This window comes from Lolium rigidum, chromosome 5 (genome assembly GCF_022539505.1).
Source record: "Lolium rigidum isolate FL_2022 chromosome 5, APGP_CSIRO_Lrig_0.1, whole genome shotgun sequence".
NCBI lineage: Eukaryota > Viridiplantae > Streptophyta > Magnoliopsida > Poales > Poaceae > Lolium > Lolium rigidum.
The window spans coordinates 75,443,451-75,463,847 of record NC_061512.1 but is presented as its reverse complement, the minus strand read 5'-3'; the positions used below and the strand labels follow the sequence as shown (position 1 = coordinate 75,463,847).

At 45.3% G+C, this 20,397-nt stretch overlaps 1 protein-coding gene across 1 annotated transcript; it reads left to right on the top strand.

Annotated features, from left to right (window-relative positions):
* The first annotated feature begins 17,881 nt into the window (after positions 1-17,881).
* On the top strand, positions 17,882-20,160 carry LOC124658438 (MEIOTIC F-BOX protein MOF-like). Its single transcript, XM_047196772.1, has 4 exons — positions 17,882-17,956; positions 18,512-19,368; positions 19,501-19,653; positions 19,740-20,160. The coding sequence occupies exons 2-4, from the start codon at positions 18,547-18,549 to the stop codon at positions 19,941-19,943; spliced, it is 1,179 nt and encodes a 392-aa protein (XP_047052728.1). The 5' UTR covers positions 17,882-17,956; positions 18,512-18,546; the 3' UTR covers positions 19,944-20,160.
* The last annotated feature ends 237 nt before the right edge of the window (positions 20,161-20,397 follow it).

The window sequence follows — 20,397 nt, the reverse complement described above, 5'->3', positions numbered from 1 at the left end:
TCATTGATACGTCTCAAACGTATCTATAATTTCTTATGTTTCATGCTACTTTTATGATGATACTCACATGTTTTATACACATTATATGTCATTATTATGCATTTTCCGGCACTAACCTATTGACGAGATGCCGAAGAGCCAGTTGTTGTTTTCTGGTTGTTTTTGGTTTCAGTAAATCCTAGTAAGGAAATATTCTCGGAATTGGACGAAATCAACGCCCGGGGCCTATTTTTCCACGAAGCTTCCAGTAAGATCGGAGGACTTACGAAGTGGGGCCATGAGGTGGCGCGACACTAGGGCGGCGCGGCCCAAGCCTTGGCCGCGCCGGCCTGTGGTGTGGGGCCCTCGTGTGCCCCCCTGACCAGCCCTTCCGCCTACATATAGTCTTCGTCGCGAAACCCCCAGTACCGAGAGCCACGATACGGAAAACCTTATAGAGACGCCGCCGCCGCCAATCCCATCTCGGGGGATTCAGGAGATCGCCTCCGGCACAATGCCGGAGAGGGGAATCACCTCCCGGAGGTCTCTTCATCGCCATGATCGCCTCCGGATCGATGTGTGAGTAGTTCACCCCTGGACTATGGGTCCATAGCAGTAGCTAGATGGTCGTCTTCTCCCCATTGTGCTATCATGTTAGATCTTGTGAGCTGCCTATCATGATCAAGATCATCTATTTGTAATCCTTCATGTTGTGTTTGTTGGGATCCGATGAATATTGAATACTATGTCAAGTTGATTATCAATCTATCATATATGTTATTTATGTTCTTGCATGCTCTCCGTTGCTAGTAGAGGCTCGGCCAAGTTGATACTTGTGACTCCAAGAGGGAGTATTTATGCTCAATAGTGGGTTCATGCCTCCATTAAATCCGGGACAATGACAGTAAAGTTCTAAGGTTGTGGATGTGCTATTGCCACTAGGGATAAAACATCGATGCTTTGTCTAAGGATATTTGTGTTGATTACATTACGCACCATACTTAATGCAATTGTCCGTTGTTTACAACTTAATACCGGAGGGGTTCGGATGATAACCTCGAAGGTGGACTTTTTAGGCATAGATGCATGCTCGGATAGCGGTCTATGTACTTTGTCGTAATGCCCCGATTAAATCTCATAGTACTCATCATGATATATGTATGTGCATTGTTATGCCTTCTTTATTTGTCAATTGCCCAATCGTAATTTGTTCACCCAACATCTGCTATCTTATGGGAGAGACACCGCTAGTGAACTGTGGACCCCGGTCCTATTCTTTACATCTGAAATACAAACTGCTGCAATTGTTCTTTACTGTTCTTCGCAAACAACCATCATCATCCAGACTATACATCTAATCCTTTGTTTACAGCAAGCTGGTGAGATTGACAACCTCACTGTTACGTTGGGGCAAAGTTCTGTGATTGTGTTGTGCAGGTTCCACGTTGCCGCCGGAATCCCTGGTGTTGCGCCACACTACACTCCTCCGCCATCAACCTTCAACGTGCTTCTTGGCTCCTACTGGTTCGATAACCTTGGTTTCTTACTGAGGGAAAACTTGCTGCCGTGCGCATCATACCTTCCTCTTGGGGTTCCCAACGGACGTGTTAACTACGCGCAATCGGTTATCATCCGAACCCCTTCCAGTATTAAGTTGTAAACAACGGACAATTGCATTAAGTATGGTGCGTAATGTAATCAACACAAATATCCTTAGACAAAGCATCGATGTTTTATCCCTAGTGGCAACAAGACATCCACAACCTTAGAACTTTCGTCGCATCGTACTGCATTTAATGGAGGCATGAACCCACTATCGAGCATAAATACCCCTCTTGGAGTTACAAGTATCAACTTGGCCAGAGCCTCTAGTAGCAACGGAGAGCATGCAAGAACATAATAACATATATGATAGATTGATAATCAACTTGACATAGTATTTAATATTCATCGGATCCCAACAAACACAACATGAAGAATTACAAATGGATGATCTTGATCATGATAGGCAGCTCACAAGATCTAACATGATAGCACAATGAGGAGAAGACAACCATCTAGCTACTGCTATGGACCCATAGTCCAGGGGTGGACTACTCACACATCAATCCGGAGGCGATCATGGCGATGAAGAGACCTCCGGGAGATGATTCCCCTCTCCGGCAGAGGTGCCGGAGGCGATCTCTGAATCCCCCGAGATGAGATTGGCGGCGGCGGCGTCTCTGGAAGGTTTTCCGTATCGTGGCTCTCGGTACTGGGGGTTTCGCGACGAAGACCTTAAGTAGGCGGAAGGGCAGGTCAAGGGGCGTCACGAGGGGCCCACACAACAGGGCCGCGCGGCCAGGGCTTGGGCCGCGCCGCCCTGGTGTGTCGCCACCTCGTGGCCCCACTTCGTTTCCTCTCCGGTCTTCTGGAAGCTTCGTGCAAAAATAGGACCCTGGGCGTTGATTTCGTCCAATTCCGAGAATATTTCCTTACTAGGATTTCTGAAACCAAAAACAGAGAAAACAAGCAATCGGCTCTTCGGCATCTCGTCAATAGGTTAGTGCCGGAAAATGCATAATAATGACATATAATGTGTATAAAACATGTGAGTATCATCATAAAAGTAGCATGGAACATAAGAATTATAGATACGTTTGAGACGTATCAAGCATCCCTAAGCTTAGTTCCTACTCGCCCTTGAGTAGGTAAATGATAACAAAGATAATTTCCGAAGTGACATGCTATCATAATCTTGATCATACTATTGTAAAGCATATGAGATGAATGCAGCGATTCGAAGCAATGATGAAGATAATGAGTAAACAGATGAATCATATAGCAAAGACTTTTCATGAATAATACTTTCAAGACAAGCATCAATAAGACTTGCATAAGAGTTACTCATAAAGCAATAAATTCAAAGTAAAGGCATTGAAGCAACACAAAGGAAGATATAAGTTTCAGCGGTTGCTTTCAACTTCAACATATTTATCTCATGGATAATTGTCAACACAAAGCAATATAACAAGTGCAATAAGTAAACATGTAAGAATCAATGCACACAGTTGATACAAGTGTTTGCTTCGGGATAGAAAGAATAGGCAAACCGACTCAACAATAAAGTAGAAGATAGGCCCTTCGCAGAGGGAAGCATTGATTACTATATTTGTGCTAGAGCTTTTCATTTTGAAAACAAGAAACAATTTTGTCAACGGTAGTAATAAAGCATATGTGTTATGTATAAGATATCCTATAAGTTGCAAGCCTCATGCATAGTATACTAATAGTGCTCGCACCTTGTCCTAATTAGCTTGGATTAACATGGATTATCATTGCATAGCATATGTTTCAACCAAGTGTCACAAAGGGGTACCTCTATGCCGCCTGTACAAAGGTCTAAGGAGAAAACTCGCATTGGATTTCTCGCTTTTGATTATTCTCAACTTAGACATCCATACCGGGACAACATAGACAACGGATAATGGACTCCTCTTTAATGCATAAGCATTCAACAACAATTAATATTCTCATAAGAGATTGAGGATTGATTGTCCACACTGAAACTTCCACCATGAATCATGGCTTTAGTTAGCGGCTCAATGTTCTTCTCTAATAGTATGCATACTCAAACCATATGATCATGAAAGTTCTAAGGTTGTGGATGTGCTGTTGCCACTAGGGATAAAACATTGATGCTTTGTCTAAGGATATTTGTGTTGATTACATTACGCACCATACTTAATGCAATTGTTTGTTGTTTACAACTTAATACTGGAGGGGGTTCGGATGATAACTCTGAAGGTGGACTTTTTAGGCATAGATGCATGCTCGGATAGCGGTCTATGTACTTTGTCGTAATGCCCCGATTAAAGCTCATAGTACTCATCATGATATATGTATGTGCATTGTTATGCCTTCTTTATTTGTCAATTGCCCAACCGTAATTTGTTCACCCAACATCCGCTATCTTATGGGAGAGACACCGCTAGTGAACTGTGGACCCCGGTCCTATTCTTTACATCCGAAATACAAACCGCTGAAATTGTTCTTTACTCGTTCTTCGCAAACAACCATCATCATCCACACTATACATCTAATCCTTTGTTTACGAGCAAGCCGGTGAGATTGACAACCTCATCTGTTACGTTGGGGCAAAGTTCTCGTGATTGTGTTGTGCAGGTTCCACGTTGGCGCCGGAATCCCTGGTGTTGCGCCGCACTACACTCCTCCGCCATCAACCTTCAACGTGCTTCTTGGCTCCTACTCGGTTCGATAACCTTGGTTTCTTACCGAGGGAAAACTTGCTGCCGTGCGCATCATACCTTCCTCTTGGGGTTCCCAACGGACGTGTTAACTACGCGCAATCAAGCTCTTTTTCTGGCGCCGTTGCCGGGGAGATCAAGACAAGCTGCAAGGGGAGTCTCCACTTCCAATCTCTTTACTTTGTTTTTGTCTTGCTTTATTTTATTTACTACTTTGTTTGCTGCACTAAAACAAAACACAAAAAAAAATTAGTTGTTTTACTTTACTTAGTATCATGCATGTTTTTATTTCACTAGTTAAGCATAATGGAAAGTAACAGTGAGCTTTTGAAGCTATTTCCCGAGTTAAGACATGGATTGTTTGATGCGAAAATTAAAAAACCTATTGAACCTTATTTGCATGCTAGTAGCAATGTTATTAGTATGAACACTATTATTTCTAAAGCTATGGAAGAATCTAAGCTTGGGGAAGCTGGTTTTGATGAGCATGATATTTTTAGTCCCCCAAGCATAGAGGATAAAATTTTCTTTGATGATACTTTGCCTCCTATTTATGATGATTATAATGATAGTGGTCTTTTGGTGCCACCTACTATGGAGAGTAAATTTTATTATGATTGTACTATTCCTCCTACACTTGATGAGAATAATAATGATAGCTACTTTGTTGAATTTGCCCCCACTACAACTAATAAAATTGATTATGCTTATGTGGAGAGTAATAATTTTATGCATGAGACTCATGATAAGAATGTTTCATTTGATAGTTATATTGTTGAGTTTGCTCATGATGCTACTGTATATTATTATGAGAGAACAAAATATGGTTGTAGAAGTTTTCATGTTACTAAAACACCTCTCTATATGCTGAAATTTTTGAAGTTACACTTGTTTTATCTTTCTATGCTTGTTGCATTATGCCTACATGACTTGTTTATTTACAAGATTCCTTTTCATAGGAAGTGGGTTAGGCTTAAATTTGTTTTGAATTTGCTTCTTGCTGCTCTCTTTTGCTTCAACTCTTATTTCTTAGGAGTGCATCATTAAAACTCATCGAGCCCATCTTAATGGCTATAAAGAAAAGCGCTTATGGGAGACAACCCATTATTTTACTTCGCACTTTATTTTATATTTGAGTCTTGGAAGTTGTTTACTACTGTAGAAACCTCTCCTTATCTTTATTTTATTGCATTGTTGTGCCAAGTAAAGTCTTTGATAGTAAAGCCAATACTAGATTTGGATTGTCGCGCAGAAACAGCATTTCTTGCTCGTCACGAATTTGGACAGTAGTGCTCCGTAGAAAAATCAAAAAAATCTTCCCATTTACGTGCGTGATCCTCGGATATGTACGAAACTTTTATTCAATTTGGGAATTTTCATCCGAGCAAGTCTGGTGCCACTTTAAAATTCGTCTTTACGAACCGTTCTGTTTTGACAGATTCCGCCTTTTATTTCGCATTGCCTCGTTTTGCTATGTTAGATGGATTTCTTTGTTCCATTAACTTTCAGTAGCTTTGTGCAATGTCCAGAAGTGTTAAGAATGATTATGCCACCTCTGAATATATGAATTATGCACCGACCCTCTAATGAGTTTGTTTCGAGTTTGGTGTGGAGGAAGTTTTCAAGGGTCAAGAGAGGGGGATGATACAATATGATCAAGAAGAGTGAAAAGTCAAAGCTTGGGGATGCCCCCGTGGTTCATCCCCGCATATTTTAAGAAGACTCAAGCGTCTAAGCTTGGGGATGCCCAAGGCATCCCTTCTTCATCGACAACTTATCGAGTTCCTCTAGTGAAACTATATTTTTATTCCGTCACATCTTATGTGCTTTACTTGGAGCGTCTGTTTGTTTTTATTTTTGTTTTTGTTTGAATAAATCGGATCCTAGCATTCTTTGATTGGGAGAGAGACACGCTCCGCTGTTTCGTATGAACACATATGTTCTTAGCTTTATCTTTAATGTTCATTGCGAAATTTGAACTACTTCATTCATTGTTATATGGTTGGAAACGGAAAATGCCGCATGTGGTAAATGGTTTAATGTCTTGAATAATGTGATACTTGGCAATTGTTGTGCTCATATAGATCTTGTTTAAGCTCTTGCATCATGTACCTTGTACTCATTAATGAATAACTACATAGAGCTTGTTAAAATTTGGTTTGCATGATTGATCTCTAGAGTCTAGATATTTTCCGGTTGAGGTGTTTGAACAACAAGGAGACAATGTAAAGTCTTATAATAGCTACAATATGTTCATATCTGAGCTTTGCTGCACCTTTTATACTTGAGTTTGCTTCAAACAACCTTGCTAGCCTAGCCTTGTATTGAGAGGAATTCTTCTCGTGCATCCAAATCCTTGAGCCAATAACCATGCCATTTGTGTCCACCATACCTACCTACCACATGGTATTTCTCCGCCATTCCAAAGTAAATTACTTGAGTGCTACCTTTAAAATTTCTATTCTTTACCTTTGCAATATATAGCTCATGGGATAAAATAGCTTAAAAACTATCGTGGTGAAGAATATGTACTTATGTATCTTATTTCTTAGTAAGTTGCTTGTTGAGCGGTAACCATGTTTTCTGGGGACGCCATCAACTCTTTTACCTTTGTTGAATATCATGTGAGTTGCTACGCATGTTCGTCTTGTCTGAAGTAAGGGAGGTTTTCACAATCAAATGGTTTGAGTATGCATACTCGTTAGAGAAGAACATTGGGCCGCTAACTAAAGCCATGATTCATGGTGGAAGTTTCAGTATGGACAGCTAATCCTCAATCTCTTATGAGAATAATAACCGTTGTTGAATGCTTATGCATTAAAGAGGAGTCCATTATCTCGTTGTCTATGTTGTCCCGGTATGGATGTCTAAGTTGAGAATAATCAAAAGCGAGAAATCCAATGCGAGCTTTCTCCTTAGACCTTTGTACGAGCGGCATAGAGGTACCCCTTTGTGACACTTGGTTGAAACATATGCTATGCAATGATAATCCGTGTTAACCCAAGCTAATTAGGACAAGGTGCGAGCACTATTAGTATACTATGCATGAGGCTTGCAACTTATAAGATGTCTTATACATAACTCATATGCTTTATTACTACCGTTGACAAAATTGTTTCTTGTTTTCGAAATAAAAAGCTCTAGCACAAATATAGTAATCAATGCTTCCTCTCGCGAAGGGCCTATCTTTTACTTTATTGTTGAGTCAGTTTGCCTATTCTTTCTATCCTGAAGCAAACACTTGTATCAATCGTGTGCATTGATTCTTACATGTTTACCTATTGCACTTGTTATATTACTTTGTGTTGACAATTATCCATGAGATATACATGTTGAAGTTGAAAGCAACCGCTGAAACTTTATCTTCCTTTATGTTGCTTCAATGCTTTTACTTTGAATTTATTGCTTTATGAGTAACTCTTGAAAGTATTATTCATGAAAAGTCTTTGTTATATGATTCATTAGTTTACTCATTATCTTCATCATTGCTTCGAATCGCTGCATTCATCTCATATGCTTTACAATAGTATGATCAAGATTATGATAGCATGTCACTTCGAAATTATCTTTGTTATCGTTTACCTACTCGAGGGCGAGTAGGAACTAAGCTTGGGGATGCTTGATACGTCTCAAACGTATCTATAATTTCTTATGTTCCATGCTACTTTTATGATGATACTCACATGTTTTATACACATTATATGTCATTATTATGCATTTTCCGGCACTAACCTATTGACGAGATGCCGAAGAGCCGGTTGCTGTTTTCTGCTGTTTTTGGTTTCAGAAATCCTAGTAAGGAAATATTCTCGGAATTGGACGAAATCAACGCCCGTGGGCCTATTTTTCCACGAAGCTTCCGAAGACCGAAAACTTACGAAGTGGGGCCACGAGGTGGCGCCACACCAGGGCGGCGCGGCCCAAGCCTTGGCCGCGCCGGCCCGTTGTGTGGGGCCTCGTGTGGCCCCCCGACCTGCCCTTCCGCCTACATATACTCTTCGTCGCGAAACCCCGCAGTCCGAGAGCCACGATACGGAAAACCTTACGCAGACGCCGCCGCCGCCAATCCCATCTCGGGGGATTCAGGAGATCGCCTCCGGCCCCCTGCCGGAGAGGGGAATCACCTCCCGGAGGTCTCTTCATCGCCATGATCGCCTCCGGATCGATGTGTGAGTAGTTCACCCCTGGACTATGGGTCCATAGCAGTAGCTAGATGGTCGTCTTCTCCCCATTGTGCTATCATGTTAGATCTTGTGAGCTGCCTATCATGATCAAGATCATCTATTTGTAATCCTTCATGTTGTGTTTGTTGGGATCCGATGAATATTGAATACTATGTCAATTTGATTATCAATCTATCATATATGTTATTTATGTTCTTACATGCTCTCCGTTGCTAGGAGAGGCTCTGGCCAAGTTGATACTTGTGACTCCAAGAGGGAGTATTTATGCTCGATAGTGGGTTCATGCCTCCATTAAATCTGGGACAGAGGATGTAAAGTTCTAAGGTTGTGGATGTGCTTGTTGCCACTAGGGATAAAACATTGATGCTTTGTCTAAGGATATTTGTGTTGATTACATTACGCACCATACTTAATGCAATTGTCTCGTTGTTTACAACTTAATACTCGGAGGGGGTTCGGATGATAACCTCGAAGGTGGACTTTTTAGGCATAGATGCATGCTAGATAGCGGTCTATGTACTTTATCGTAATGCCCTCATTAAATCTCATAGTACTCATCATGATATATGTATGTGCATTGTTATGCCTTCTTTATTTGTCAATTGCCCAATCGTAATTTGTTCACCCAACATCTCGCTATCTTATGGGAGAGACACCGCTAGTGAACTGTGGACCCCGGTCCTATTCTTTACATCCGAAATACAAACCGCCGCAATTGTTCTTTACTCGTTCTTCGCAAACAACCATCATCATCCACACTATACATCTAATCCTTTGTTTACGAAGAAGCCGGTGAGATTGACAACCTCACTGTTACGTTGGGGCAAAGTTCTGTGATTGTGTTGTGCAGGTTCCACGTTGGCGCCGGAATCCCCGGTGTTGCGCCGCACTACACTCCTCCGCCATCAACCTTCAACGTGCTTCTTGGCTCCTACTGGTTCGATAACCTTGGTTTCTTACTGAGGGAAAACTTGCTGCTGTGCGCATCATACCTTCCTCTTGGGGTTCCCAACAGACGTGTTAACTACGCGCAATCAGTTATCATCCGAACCCCTTCCAGTATTAAGTTGTAAACAACAGACAGTTGCATTAAGTATGGTGCGTAATGTAATCAACACAAATATCCTTAGACAAAGCATCGATGTTTTATCCCTAGTGGTAACAGCACATCCACAACCTTAGAACTTGTTGACGTCAGAAACCCCCTGGCGGGCAGAGACGGGCAACACGGTAGAGCCGGGAACAACTAGGGCTGCGGCTGGCCCGGCCCCTCGTAGCGACGGCCCGCAAAGCCTCCCGGTCGCACGTCCGATGTTTATCACAAGGCGTGCCACCCGACCTATACCCTGGTCGGGAAGGTGTGAATGATGCCTCGCTTAGTTTCCTGCAGGGCACACACGTAAACGTTAAATACGAGCCTCGCTTGATCATAGTTTAGTAGATCTGATCTGCTATGGTTGCTCTGTTTCATCAAGGATTAGTTTAACATCCGCTACTAGTTAGGCCTACAAAGGGTTGGAGGATCTGCCGCGCGGTAGGGTGGCGTTTGCTAGCCCTAGAAAGTGATGTTGGTCCGGACAACCTTCGTGTTGGTCATTTTAGGCTCGTCCAGGATCGTGCTACGGTCACCGTGCGCTGAGCGCGAGGCCCAACGCGTGAGTAGGATGATCCGGATTATGCGGTGAAAACCCTAAACTCGTCGTGGATCCCATTACTCTACCTTGATCAAGCAGACCACCATATATTCGGACACCCCGTCCGGATCATGGGTGGATCGGCTTTGAGCCGATTCACAGATAACCCTGAGAGCCAATCGAGGCTCGTATTTAACGCTCTACGTGTGTGCCCCGCGCAGAAACTAAGCGAGGCATCATCCACACCTTCCCGACCGTGCATAGGTCGTGGCACGCCCTTGTGATAAACATCGGACGTGCGACCAGGAGGCTTTGCGGCCGTCGCTCCGAGGGATCGGGGCCAGCCGCAGCCCTAGTTGTTCCTGGCTCTACCGTGTTGCCCGTCTCTCGCCCGCCAGGGGTTTCGACGTCAACAGAGCGACGGCCCGCAAAGCCTCCCGGTCGCACGTCCGATGTTTATCACAAGGGCGTGCCACCCGACCTATACCCGGTCGTGAAGGTGTGGATGATGCCTCGCTTAGTTTCCTCGCAGGCACACACGTAAACGTTAAATACGAGCCTCGATCGTTCTCGAAGTTATCTCGTGAATCGGCTCAAAGAGCCGATCCACCCATGATCCGACGGGGTGTCCGAATATATGGTGGTCCCGCTTGATCAAGGTAAAGCTAATGAGATCTACGACGATTTAGGGTTTTCACCGCATAATCGGATCATCCTACTCACGATTGGGCCTCGCGCTCGCGCACGGTGACCGTAAGCCGATCCTAGACAGGCCTAAAAACCAACACGAGGTTGATCCCCGAACATCCTTTCTAGGGCTAGCAAACGCCACCCTACACGCCGCCGGATCCTCCAACCCTTTGTAAGGCCTAACTATTGCGGATGTTAAACTAATCCTTGATGAAACAAGGAGCAACCGTAACGGATCAGATCTACTAAACTATGATCAAGCGGGTGTCGCCCCTACACCTAAGATAGGTGTAGGGCGGCTAGACATGCAAGGGTTGCACTACGATAGCATGTAATATGAAGAACAATGCTAACCCTAACATGTCTAAGATAACTACGTTGCTCGCCATCAAAAAGGCTTCGCGACGAGCAACGCATGAACAACGTGGGCAAGCTAGGCCGCCTAGATCGCAAGATGCGATCTAGGCAGCATGATGCTTACCGTAGAAACCCTCGAGACGAAGGAGTTGGCGATGCGCCGAGATTTGTTTGTGGTTGAACGTTGGTTGTTGTTTATTCCATAAACCCTAGATACATATTTATAGTCCAAATGGACTTTCTAATGTGGGCGTGCACTAAACCGTGCACGAGATAAACTCTAACTTTTAATCTAGATACAATCTACTATAATTAAAGATACATGGGCAATCTAGCCCAAATTCCCGTGCAAGGCCGCTCGTGAGATCTTCCACGTGTAATCTTCCAAGCCCATCCCGATCGCGGCCCACCTCCCGATTTGGCCAAAATCCGGTGATAACACATGCCCCCCGGTTTTGGTAATGATAATTTCAAAACCACTCGCTTTTCCTTCGAAGGGTCATGTCGTGGCGGAGCGGAACCGTCGCAGTATGTTTCATCATGACGACTTGCCTTCCCAACTTCTCTCGCACGATTTGACAGCTTTGGCACCATGTCCTCGAAAACCGTTCGAAAATTAAATCCCCATCCCCTTTATCTAACTGCATCGAACAGTTCTCCTCTTCGTCCTCTTCACATTAGCACTCCCAAAAGCCCTTCTGTGCACCATGTCTTCCTCTTCCTCCACCTCATCGGAACTCTCCCTCGGGTCCTCCTCCTCCCGTGAGACGCCGCCGGACATTCGCGCACCGGAAGAATGGGACTCGGAAGACCACGCCTCCTCCATCCGGGTCCGAGGAAGACAAATCCTTGACCGAGTGGGAGAGCGACCTCCGCTTCCTCGCCGACGGGGAATCGGAGGAGGAGAGCGATGACGATCGCTTCTCCCGGGATGACTTCACCTCCTCCGAGGAGGCGAAGGAGGAGGAGGAGGAGGAGGACGAAGACAGCTCCTCCGACGAGCCGCCGGCCAAACGCCGCCACCTCCGGCCCGGGAACCTCGGCGACGTCGACCGGCCGACGACGACGCCGACGAAGAGGACGAAGACAACGAGGGTCCTCGTCGGCCGCCGCCGGGAGCAGCGATGACGAGCCGGTAGGGAGTAGCGCCGACAGGTGGCGATGACGGCGACGACGACGACGAGGGCAGCAGCGGCCCCTAGATAGGATCTTAGCATAGGGCCAGCAGTAGTAGACGGGGCAATGTATCCCCTAGTACTTCCTTTTGAGAGCAATCAGCTCTTCTATGTAAGAAATCTGGTTTATCAATGAAGAAATTCCCCAATTTGATTTCGCCGATTCCCTTTATGATAATTTAGCCGATTGTCCTTCGTATCGATTCTCGCCGATTGCCAATCCGGTCAATGCCCAACAAGCCGATGGCATCGCATCGGTCTCTCACGATAAATTTCGAGATAGATACATCCGGACCCAAACTCCCGGTCAAACAAGGTCAAGCCATAATCGCGCAAACCCTAGGCCTTTCGCACATTCTTCCGCCACATCCTTCCCTTCCGCATCCTCATTGCCTTCGAAGAGCCCTAGGACCGTTGTCGGATCAATTCAAACGCCGAAGCTGCCACTTCGCAGGACGTGCATCACTTCGGCAAGTGACGTTTTATAATCCTCGCTCCGTTCTCTTTCAGCAACCATTGCTCCAAATCAAACCGAGATGCAGAGCCAACCGATTTTAGCAAAATCGGCTTTCTTATAGCAAAGGACCTCTCGTGGCAAGTTGCCCCCGAGCCTCAGCCGGGGTGGAAACAATGATGAGGACCCGTAATTCGTGCAAACAGGCCCGGGCTCGACCATGTCCGAGAGTGCTATCGTGCGGGGCCAACCAATTGATCACCTTTCATCCGTTGACAGCCTATACAACCGATCCAAAGCAGGCTAGTAATCTGGTGTTGAGTAGGTGCCCTCAACATAGTTCTGGGCTTGTCGCTGAATCGTCTTGCATACTGAAACTGATAATTTTGCAACATTAGCACCATTCTTCAGGGAAGTTGTGATGCAGAGTTAGCCGATCCCAACGAAATCGGCTCCCCAGTAGAGAACCTTCAAGGTGAGCTGCCCCCCCCCCCCCCGAGCCTCAGTCGGGGCGAGAATAGCAGTGAGCCGACCACGTCGATCACCCTCGGTTTCCAACTCGTAATGCAGTATCAGCCGATTCAACAAAATCGACTCTTTAGAGTGAGGAGATTTCAGGGCGAACCGCCCTCCCCCGAGCTTCTTCAGTTCAACCCTTGCGCCTTGCTGATCAGATCGGCTCATTACCTTCGGCAGGCTGCAGCAACTTCCGGTGAAGATGTCCTCTTCTAGAAGATGTCACGTTCCTCGCTGCTAACGCCCTTAAGTCGATGTCTGCACATCGGGTATGCATGAAATTTTTTGAATTTTTGACCGATTTGTGTATCGGCCCCCATACTCCAATACCCATCATCAAAGGATGAGACGCTTCCACTGCATATCCTCGTGTTTCACCCACCTGAGTGCCCCCCGGAGCCGATTCTGTCAAGAGAATTGATGGTATCGGCTCCGTTGGATAACATGTTGAACCCGTGCAGTAATGGATGGTGAGGATAATTTTGGCCGATTGCTGGAATCGGCCTCCCGTTGCTTTCTCGGTGAAGGTTTTGTGATGTCCCTTCACAAATCTTCTGGGGCCGATCACAAGGGTCGGTCTCGCCACGTTTCTCCATCGACATTTGCTTTTGTTACACGGTCAGGTCGGTGGATAAAACCAGCCTAACCCCGTTCTTTGTCACGTCGATGCGCTCACGGCCGTCCAAATTGATACCCGAGAGCGGCTCTTGGCCTCGATGTCTCCCAAATGTCCATGCCTGGCTGTTGAAACCTCGACCGAATCATCTCGCATGGACGACTTCTACTTCATCTCCATCCCATCGTATCGTGCATTGGTGCATCGTGGATGGAATGCAACAGATTGGCGTGGATCCAATCTCTCCCTAGTAGGACAAGCATAGGTACTCTTGCCGTCGACGATAAAGAACGTCGTAGGGACAGCTTTTTCTTCCTACGGTCGGATCCACATTCAGAACACCTTGTGCGTCAGATGCTTGGCTGTTGAAATCACTCAGTGTCACATTGGTCTTGATCAAATCTGAGCTCGAGCGTCCCAACCGACGTAGCATGGAGTATGGCATAATGTTGACTGCCGCTCTGGTGTCCACCAACATCTTGTTGACACTCAGGTAGGAATTGGTAGTCACTAGGATCACCACCAATCTTGTAGACGACGTATGCCGATGAGTTCGGCAGTTCCGGTGCTGCCCATGCGAACGGCTGGGGCTGGAGCGGCATCTCTCCCTTGAAAGTCCCCACAGCCGGTCCCGATGGAGAATACCGGTGGCTCATGATTTCCTTGACGACGCGTAGAGCGACACGCTCCAAGGTGTTCACCGAGGCTCTCGTAGTGGCGGTGCAGCCGAATGAGCCACCATGTAGTTGATCTCCTGCCGCAGCGACCTGGTGCGTTCTTCCGACGGGGCGGACAGGTCCACTCCATCGAGCGCGCCTTCGGGTGTGAAACCCTTCCACCCGACGCCATGGGAGCGGGTTCGGTGGAAGGAGCCGATGAGTTCGGCTTCGAGGGTTGCCTTGATCTCGTCATGTTTCTTCTTGAGCTCATCAGGCAGATCCTCGTACGTGACCGGAGTGTCTTCCGCAATCTCGGATGTAGATGGCGATGTTGTGGATGTCGAAGGCGGTCCCACCGGGCGTGCTAGAATGTGTTGACGTCAGAAACCCCCTGGCGGGCAGAGACGGGCAACACGGTAGAGCCGGGAACAACTAGGGCCGCGGCTGGCCCCAGTCCCTCAGAGCGACGGCCCGCAAAGCCTCCCTGGTCGCACGTCCGATGTTTATCACAAGGGCGTGCCACCCGACCTATACCCGGTCGGGAAGGTGTGGATGATGCCTCGCTTAGTTTCCTGCAGGGCACACACGTAAACGTTAAATACGAGCCTCGATCGGCTCTAAGGTTATCCTGTGAATCGGCTCAAAGAGCCGATCCACCCATGATCCGGACGGGTTGTCCGAATATATGGTGGTCCTGCTTGATCAAGGTAAAGCTAATGAGATCTACGACGATTTAGGGTTTTCACCGCATAATCGGATCATCCTACTCACGATTGGGCCTCGCGCTCGCGCACGGTGACCGTAAGCCGATCCTAGACAGGGCCTAAAAACCAACACGAGGTTGATCCCCGGAACATCCTTTCTAGGGCTAGCAAACGCCACCCTACACGCCGCTGGATCCTCCAACCCTTTGTAAGGCCTAACTATTGCGGATGTTAAACTAATCCTTGATGAAACAAGGAGCAACCGTAACGGATCAGATCTACTAAACTATGATCAAGCGGGTGCCGCCCCTACACCTAAGATAGGTGTAAGGGCGGCTAGACATGCAAGGGTTGCACTACGATAGCATGTAATATGAAGAACAATGCTAACCCTAACATGTCTAAGATAACTACGTTGCTCGCCATCAAAAAGGCTTCAAGTACGAGCAACGCATGAACAACGTGGGCAAGCTAGTGCTGCCTAGATCGCAAGATGCGATCTAGGCAGCATGATGCTTACCGGTAGAAACCCTCGAGACGAAGGAGTTGGCGATGCGCCGAGATTTGTTTGTGGTTGAACGTTGGTTGTTGTTTATTCCATAAACCCTAGATATTTATAGTCCAAACGGACTTTCTAATGTGGGCGTGCACTAAACCGTGCACGAGATAAACTCTAACTTTTAATCTAGATACAATCTACTATAATTAAAGATACATGGGCAATCTAGCCCAAATTCCCCGTGCAAGGCCGCTTCAGAGATCTTCCACGTGTAATCTTCCAAGCTCATCCTGATCGCGGCCCACCTCCTGATTTGGCCAAAATCTGGTGATAACAGACGTCAACAGGTACGAGGGGCCAGCGCGCCCGTTAGGCACCTCACATGAAGGGGTCGGCACGGGGTTGTCGGAGATTGGGGCTCCAAAAATGGCCGGCTACTTATTAGGCGCGTCGATGTGGCCCAAAAAACACGCCCAACCCCTAAATCGTATTGGAGTCGTTGTGGGATGCGCCGGTGGAGATGCTATTAGGCGTGCTGCTATTTCGATGCTTGGGCTCAACTTAGTGACGAGCACACTATATATGCCGAGCTTTTACGAATAGTGTGTTTGGTACATGAGCAGCGGTGCTCCTTGTTTTTAAAAATTTATATTTTCTGGATTCTAAAAGAATTAAAATTAAATACCTATATACATATAACATTCCAAAGGTACGGTAGAAATTTTGGAGAAAATATATTATATTTTATAAAAAAGGCAAACTTCTGACAAATATGTACTCCTATAGACAACTATAATGCAATTTCTACCGAAACTTCACACAAACATTCAGAACATGTATATGTATTCATAAAATAAATATGATAACTTTTTAATACAAATATATATGATTTTAAATATTTTAAAAACTAGAAACACTGGTGCTCAGGTGCACCAAACGTGCTTCGGAGCTTTTGCCTTGGTTTAAAATGGAGAAATAATCGATTGAAGATGCCGCGTACGTCTAGAAATTATTTGACAGGTTCGACCTACACGCCTACACGAACTCACGTATTGACTCGTTGTTGCACTTATATATTGACCATGCGTCTAGGTCTCTAGGACAACTCACAATCATTGGTAGGAAGTGGTAGACACATGGAGAGATACTACGCTTACGGGCAATTAGTTACGTAAAAAGCTTACGGGTTGATGTGGTGGATCCTAATTTATTCAAAAACAACCGTATAGGACTATTGAGACACATGGATCGGTTCCTCATCCTTTAGACGGCTTCGCCGACGTTAGGAGGAGCGAGGAACCGATCTATGGTTTTGTTAGTTATCTTTTTTGGACTTTTCAATAAATGTAGTGTTTTTAGTAGATTATGTTAGAGTTTTGTTAGTTATTTTCTTGTTGGTTTCCCCTCAATGAAGATGACATCGTCGGCAATAAATGATCTTAGACTTTCGTTCGACGACGAGATCTCCTTCTAGACATCAATGGTGGTGTTGAAAGATTACAATCCTCTAGGTATGGGTCTTCAGATCTTACTTCGCCAGATCGATTTTGGATTTTTTCTCGTTGTTGCCGCAAGGAGGATTATCCTCGCAGTTTTTATCACGGCTGTTACGTCATCGACAATGGTGATTCGTACTCTCGGTTCTTCATCGATATCGACAAGGCTAGTCGGTTGTTATTTCTGACATACTGATGTTGGTACTCTTACCGATGTTGAATGCCTGCTTTAATGATTGCACGTGTGCACGCAACCTTGGCATTGCCAGTTAAATTAAAATTATGGGAAAACCTTCGTTGGTATTTACAGGTCTATGGTTTCTTATCTATCTTTGGCTGCTTTCAGAAGGGTACAAAATTATGTTCTGGAAGAAAAAAGAATTTGAAGGAGTTGTTGATATCTTTTAGATTTTATTTATTCGTATTTAGGAAAAAGTGAGATCTTTATTTTTAGACAAAGGTAGTATTTTTTTAAGAAGAGGTGCACCAAATTTTTCCAAGCGATCTGGACCCAGCCTAGGCTATAGAAGGCCCTTTGCATCTGAAAAAAAATAGAAGGCCCTTTGGCCACCCACACCTCAACTCGAAAGGAAACCCTCGTCCAGGCGGCGGCGCAGCATCTCCACGCGACCACCGCGCAATCGCAGCAGCAGCTTCCGCATCCTCGGCCGCACGCACCGACTGGAGGATCTGCGGCGTTGGGAATGGCGGGGATGTAGGCTTAGGGTTTGTCAGCATCCGCACAGGTGTGTGATGTCCCAGTAATTTTCCTCGTTTCATGCTCCTATCATGATCTAAATCGAGATTTCGTTTAGTTTTGTTAGAGGTTCCACTGAACTGTTTCATCTGCAAAAGGAGGGATAATTGGATTTATATATTCTCGTTTCAACCGAATTCGCTCCTATCGCAACACTCTGCAAGAACATAAAAAATGAAAAAACCCTTCTGGTCAAGTTCCGTGGAAGAAAGAGCAGATACATTCAACATAGCTTGCATGATGATGATGTAGATACCAGCATTTTGCATTTAGAGTTTGCTTTATCTTTTCTTGAATAAGCCTGCTTCTGTTCAGTTAAATTGCCTTCGGAATCGTTTATTATGCTTTAGTTGGAACACGGAATTGATTTTAACTGTTCGTGTCGCTGTTGCTTCCAAAATGCTTAATGCTAGTGGTTATAGTACTGTATTGTTTTCAATAACGAAACCATGATCAAATCCATTTTGTCTACGAAAGAGTGTGCAGTGGAACATTACATCTGCCTACAAACACAGAATGCTCACAAACTTATCTTTACCAGCAGGTATATATATGAGTCAACAATCGAAGTAGGTTCAAATGCAGCAAACCAGGTACTCGGCAGACGCCTCCTGCAAGCAGAAGCGCGCAGACCTTGCTGATGACAGGCTGAGTGCCCTGCCAGATGTTCTTCTCCACGCAATTATGTCCTTTCTGAAGGCCCGGCAAGTGGTGCAGACATGTGTGCTGTCCACGAGGTGGAGGCACCTCTGGTGCTCTGTGCCATGCCTCGACCTTGATCTGGAGGAATTCGACGATGGGGACATGGAAAAGTCCCTTGATTACTGTGAGCGGCAGCAGCAGGTGTGGCCTAATTTTGAGGATTTCACCGACAACCTGCTGTACCACAAGAACATTGACATTGCTCTCTTGGACACGTTCAGAATGTGCTGTCCTTCCAGATATTATGTGAGAGACAACTCTGATAGATGGATCCGCCGTGGCATAAAGCATAGTCCATCTTGGCGCATCAAGACGTTGCATCTTTCAGGCATATCTTTGGTCCATCATTTCGCAAGGCATATTAGTTCTGGGTGTCCCTTTCTAGAGGATTTAGAGCTGAAGTATTACAGAGGAACACTTGATGAGATCACCTCCCTCTCACTGAAGAAATTGGTTATTGTTGGCTATTACAAATTTTTTTGCAGTCCCTGGACCATTACCACTCCTGCGCTCGCCTCCCTGTGCTTGTCAGGTATTGATTGTTCTGGGGTACTCAATATGCCAGCTCTTGTCAATGCATCGATTCATCTGTCCACATTCTTCGAGGATGACGATGACGCCTCACTTGTGAACCAAGTGGAGTTTCTTTACGGATTATCCAATGTGACAAGTTTGGAGTTGTCTGACTTCCGGTCGATTGTATGTAATCATCCTTTCTTATTTTTAAATAACTGTAGGAGAGGATCCGACAGAAATATATATCATCATCATCCTTGATGTCCCTTTTGTCCATTATCTCTTGTCTAACCATTTAAGTACCGTGTTTTTCAGGTCGTTGGTGACAGGTCTCTGAAATTCCCATCATTCAAGAATCTAAGGACCTTATGTCTCCGCAACTGTGATCTCAGTGACGACTTCAGGACATTGCAGCTCATTTTGGAGAACTCACTTAATCTCGAGAGGCTCACCTTGAGACATTGCGAGGTGCTGCTACTTTACCGTATCCTTCATTTTCTTGTGTGTAACTCAATTTAGTTTTTATAATTTTATTTCCTTTATGGCAACAATAGTTCTCGAAAGACTCTAACAGAGGGGAAAGGGAGGCTCCTAAGTTGAAGAAGACGTCCTCCTTGGATGTTCGGTGTGAGAACCTCAAGCTTACAGAGATCTTATATGAAGATGATGATGTCCGCCTGCTGGTTGAGTTCTTGTTTGACATCTCAGAGAATCTGCCAAATAACACTATGAAAATCACCAAAATTGAGGATGCTTAGACTCGAGCCGCTTTGCTGTCTATATTTCTCTCCGGCCCTGTATTCCGATGTATTATTTTCTTTGTTCTTAGTTACGGTACAAGAATGTTCAGCCGGCTCGTCTGGCAGTTTTAAATGTTGTGCCCTATGGACCATGGAAGTAACTTTTGAGCTGTATTCGAGGCTTACTCTTGCAAACAATGATTAGTGAATGCAATGGAAACAAACTCTAGCGAGAAGAATTTGTGACTGAAAATACCTAGCAACAGACTGTTAAAAAATGACCTGATCTACATTCCTGATCTGCTCTCTGCTTAGCTATCAAAAAAAGAGGTTGGAATGTATATATGGAAGGCGACGCACCTGATTCTATATTCCTGTGTCTGCAATCCTGCCTGCCAAAACTCTTGACTATTTTTTGTTCTTGCAAAAAGTTAATTTTCAACAGCATGCAAGATCCTAGCACATCTCGGGA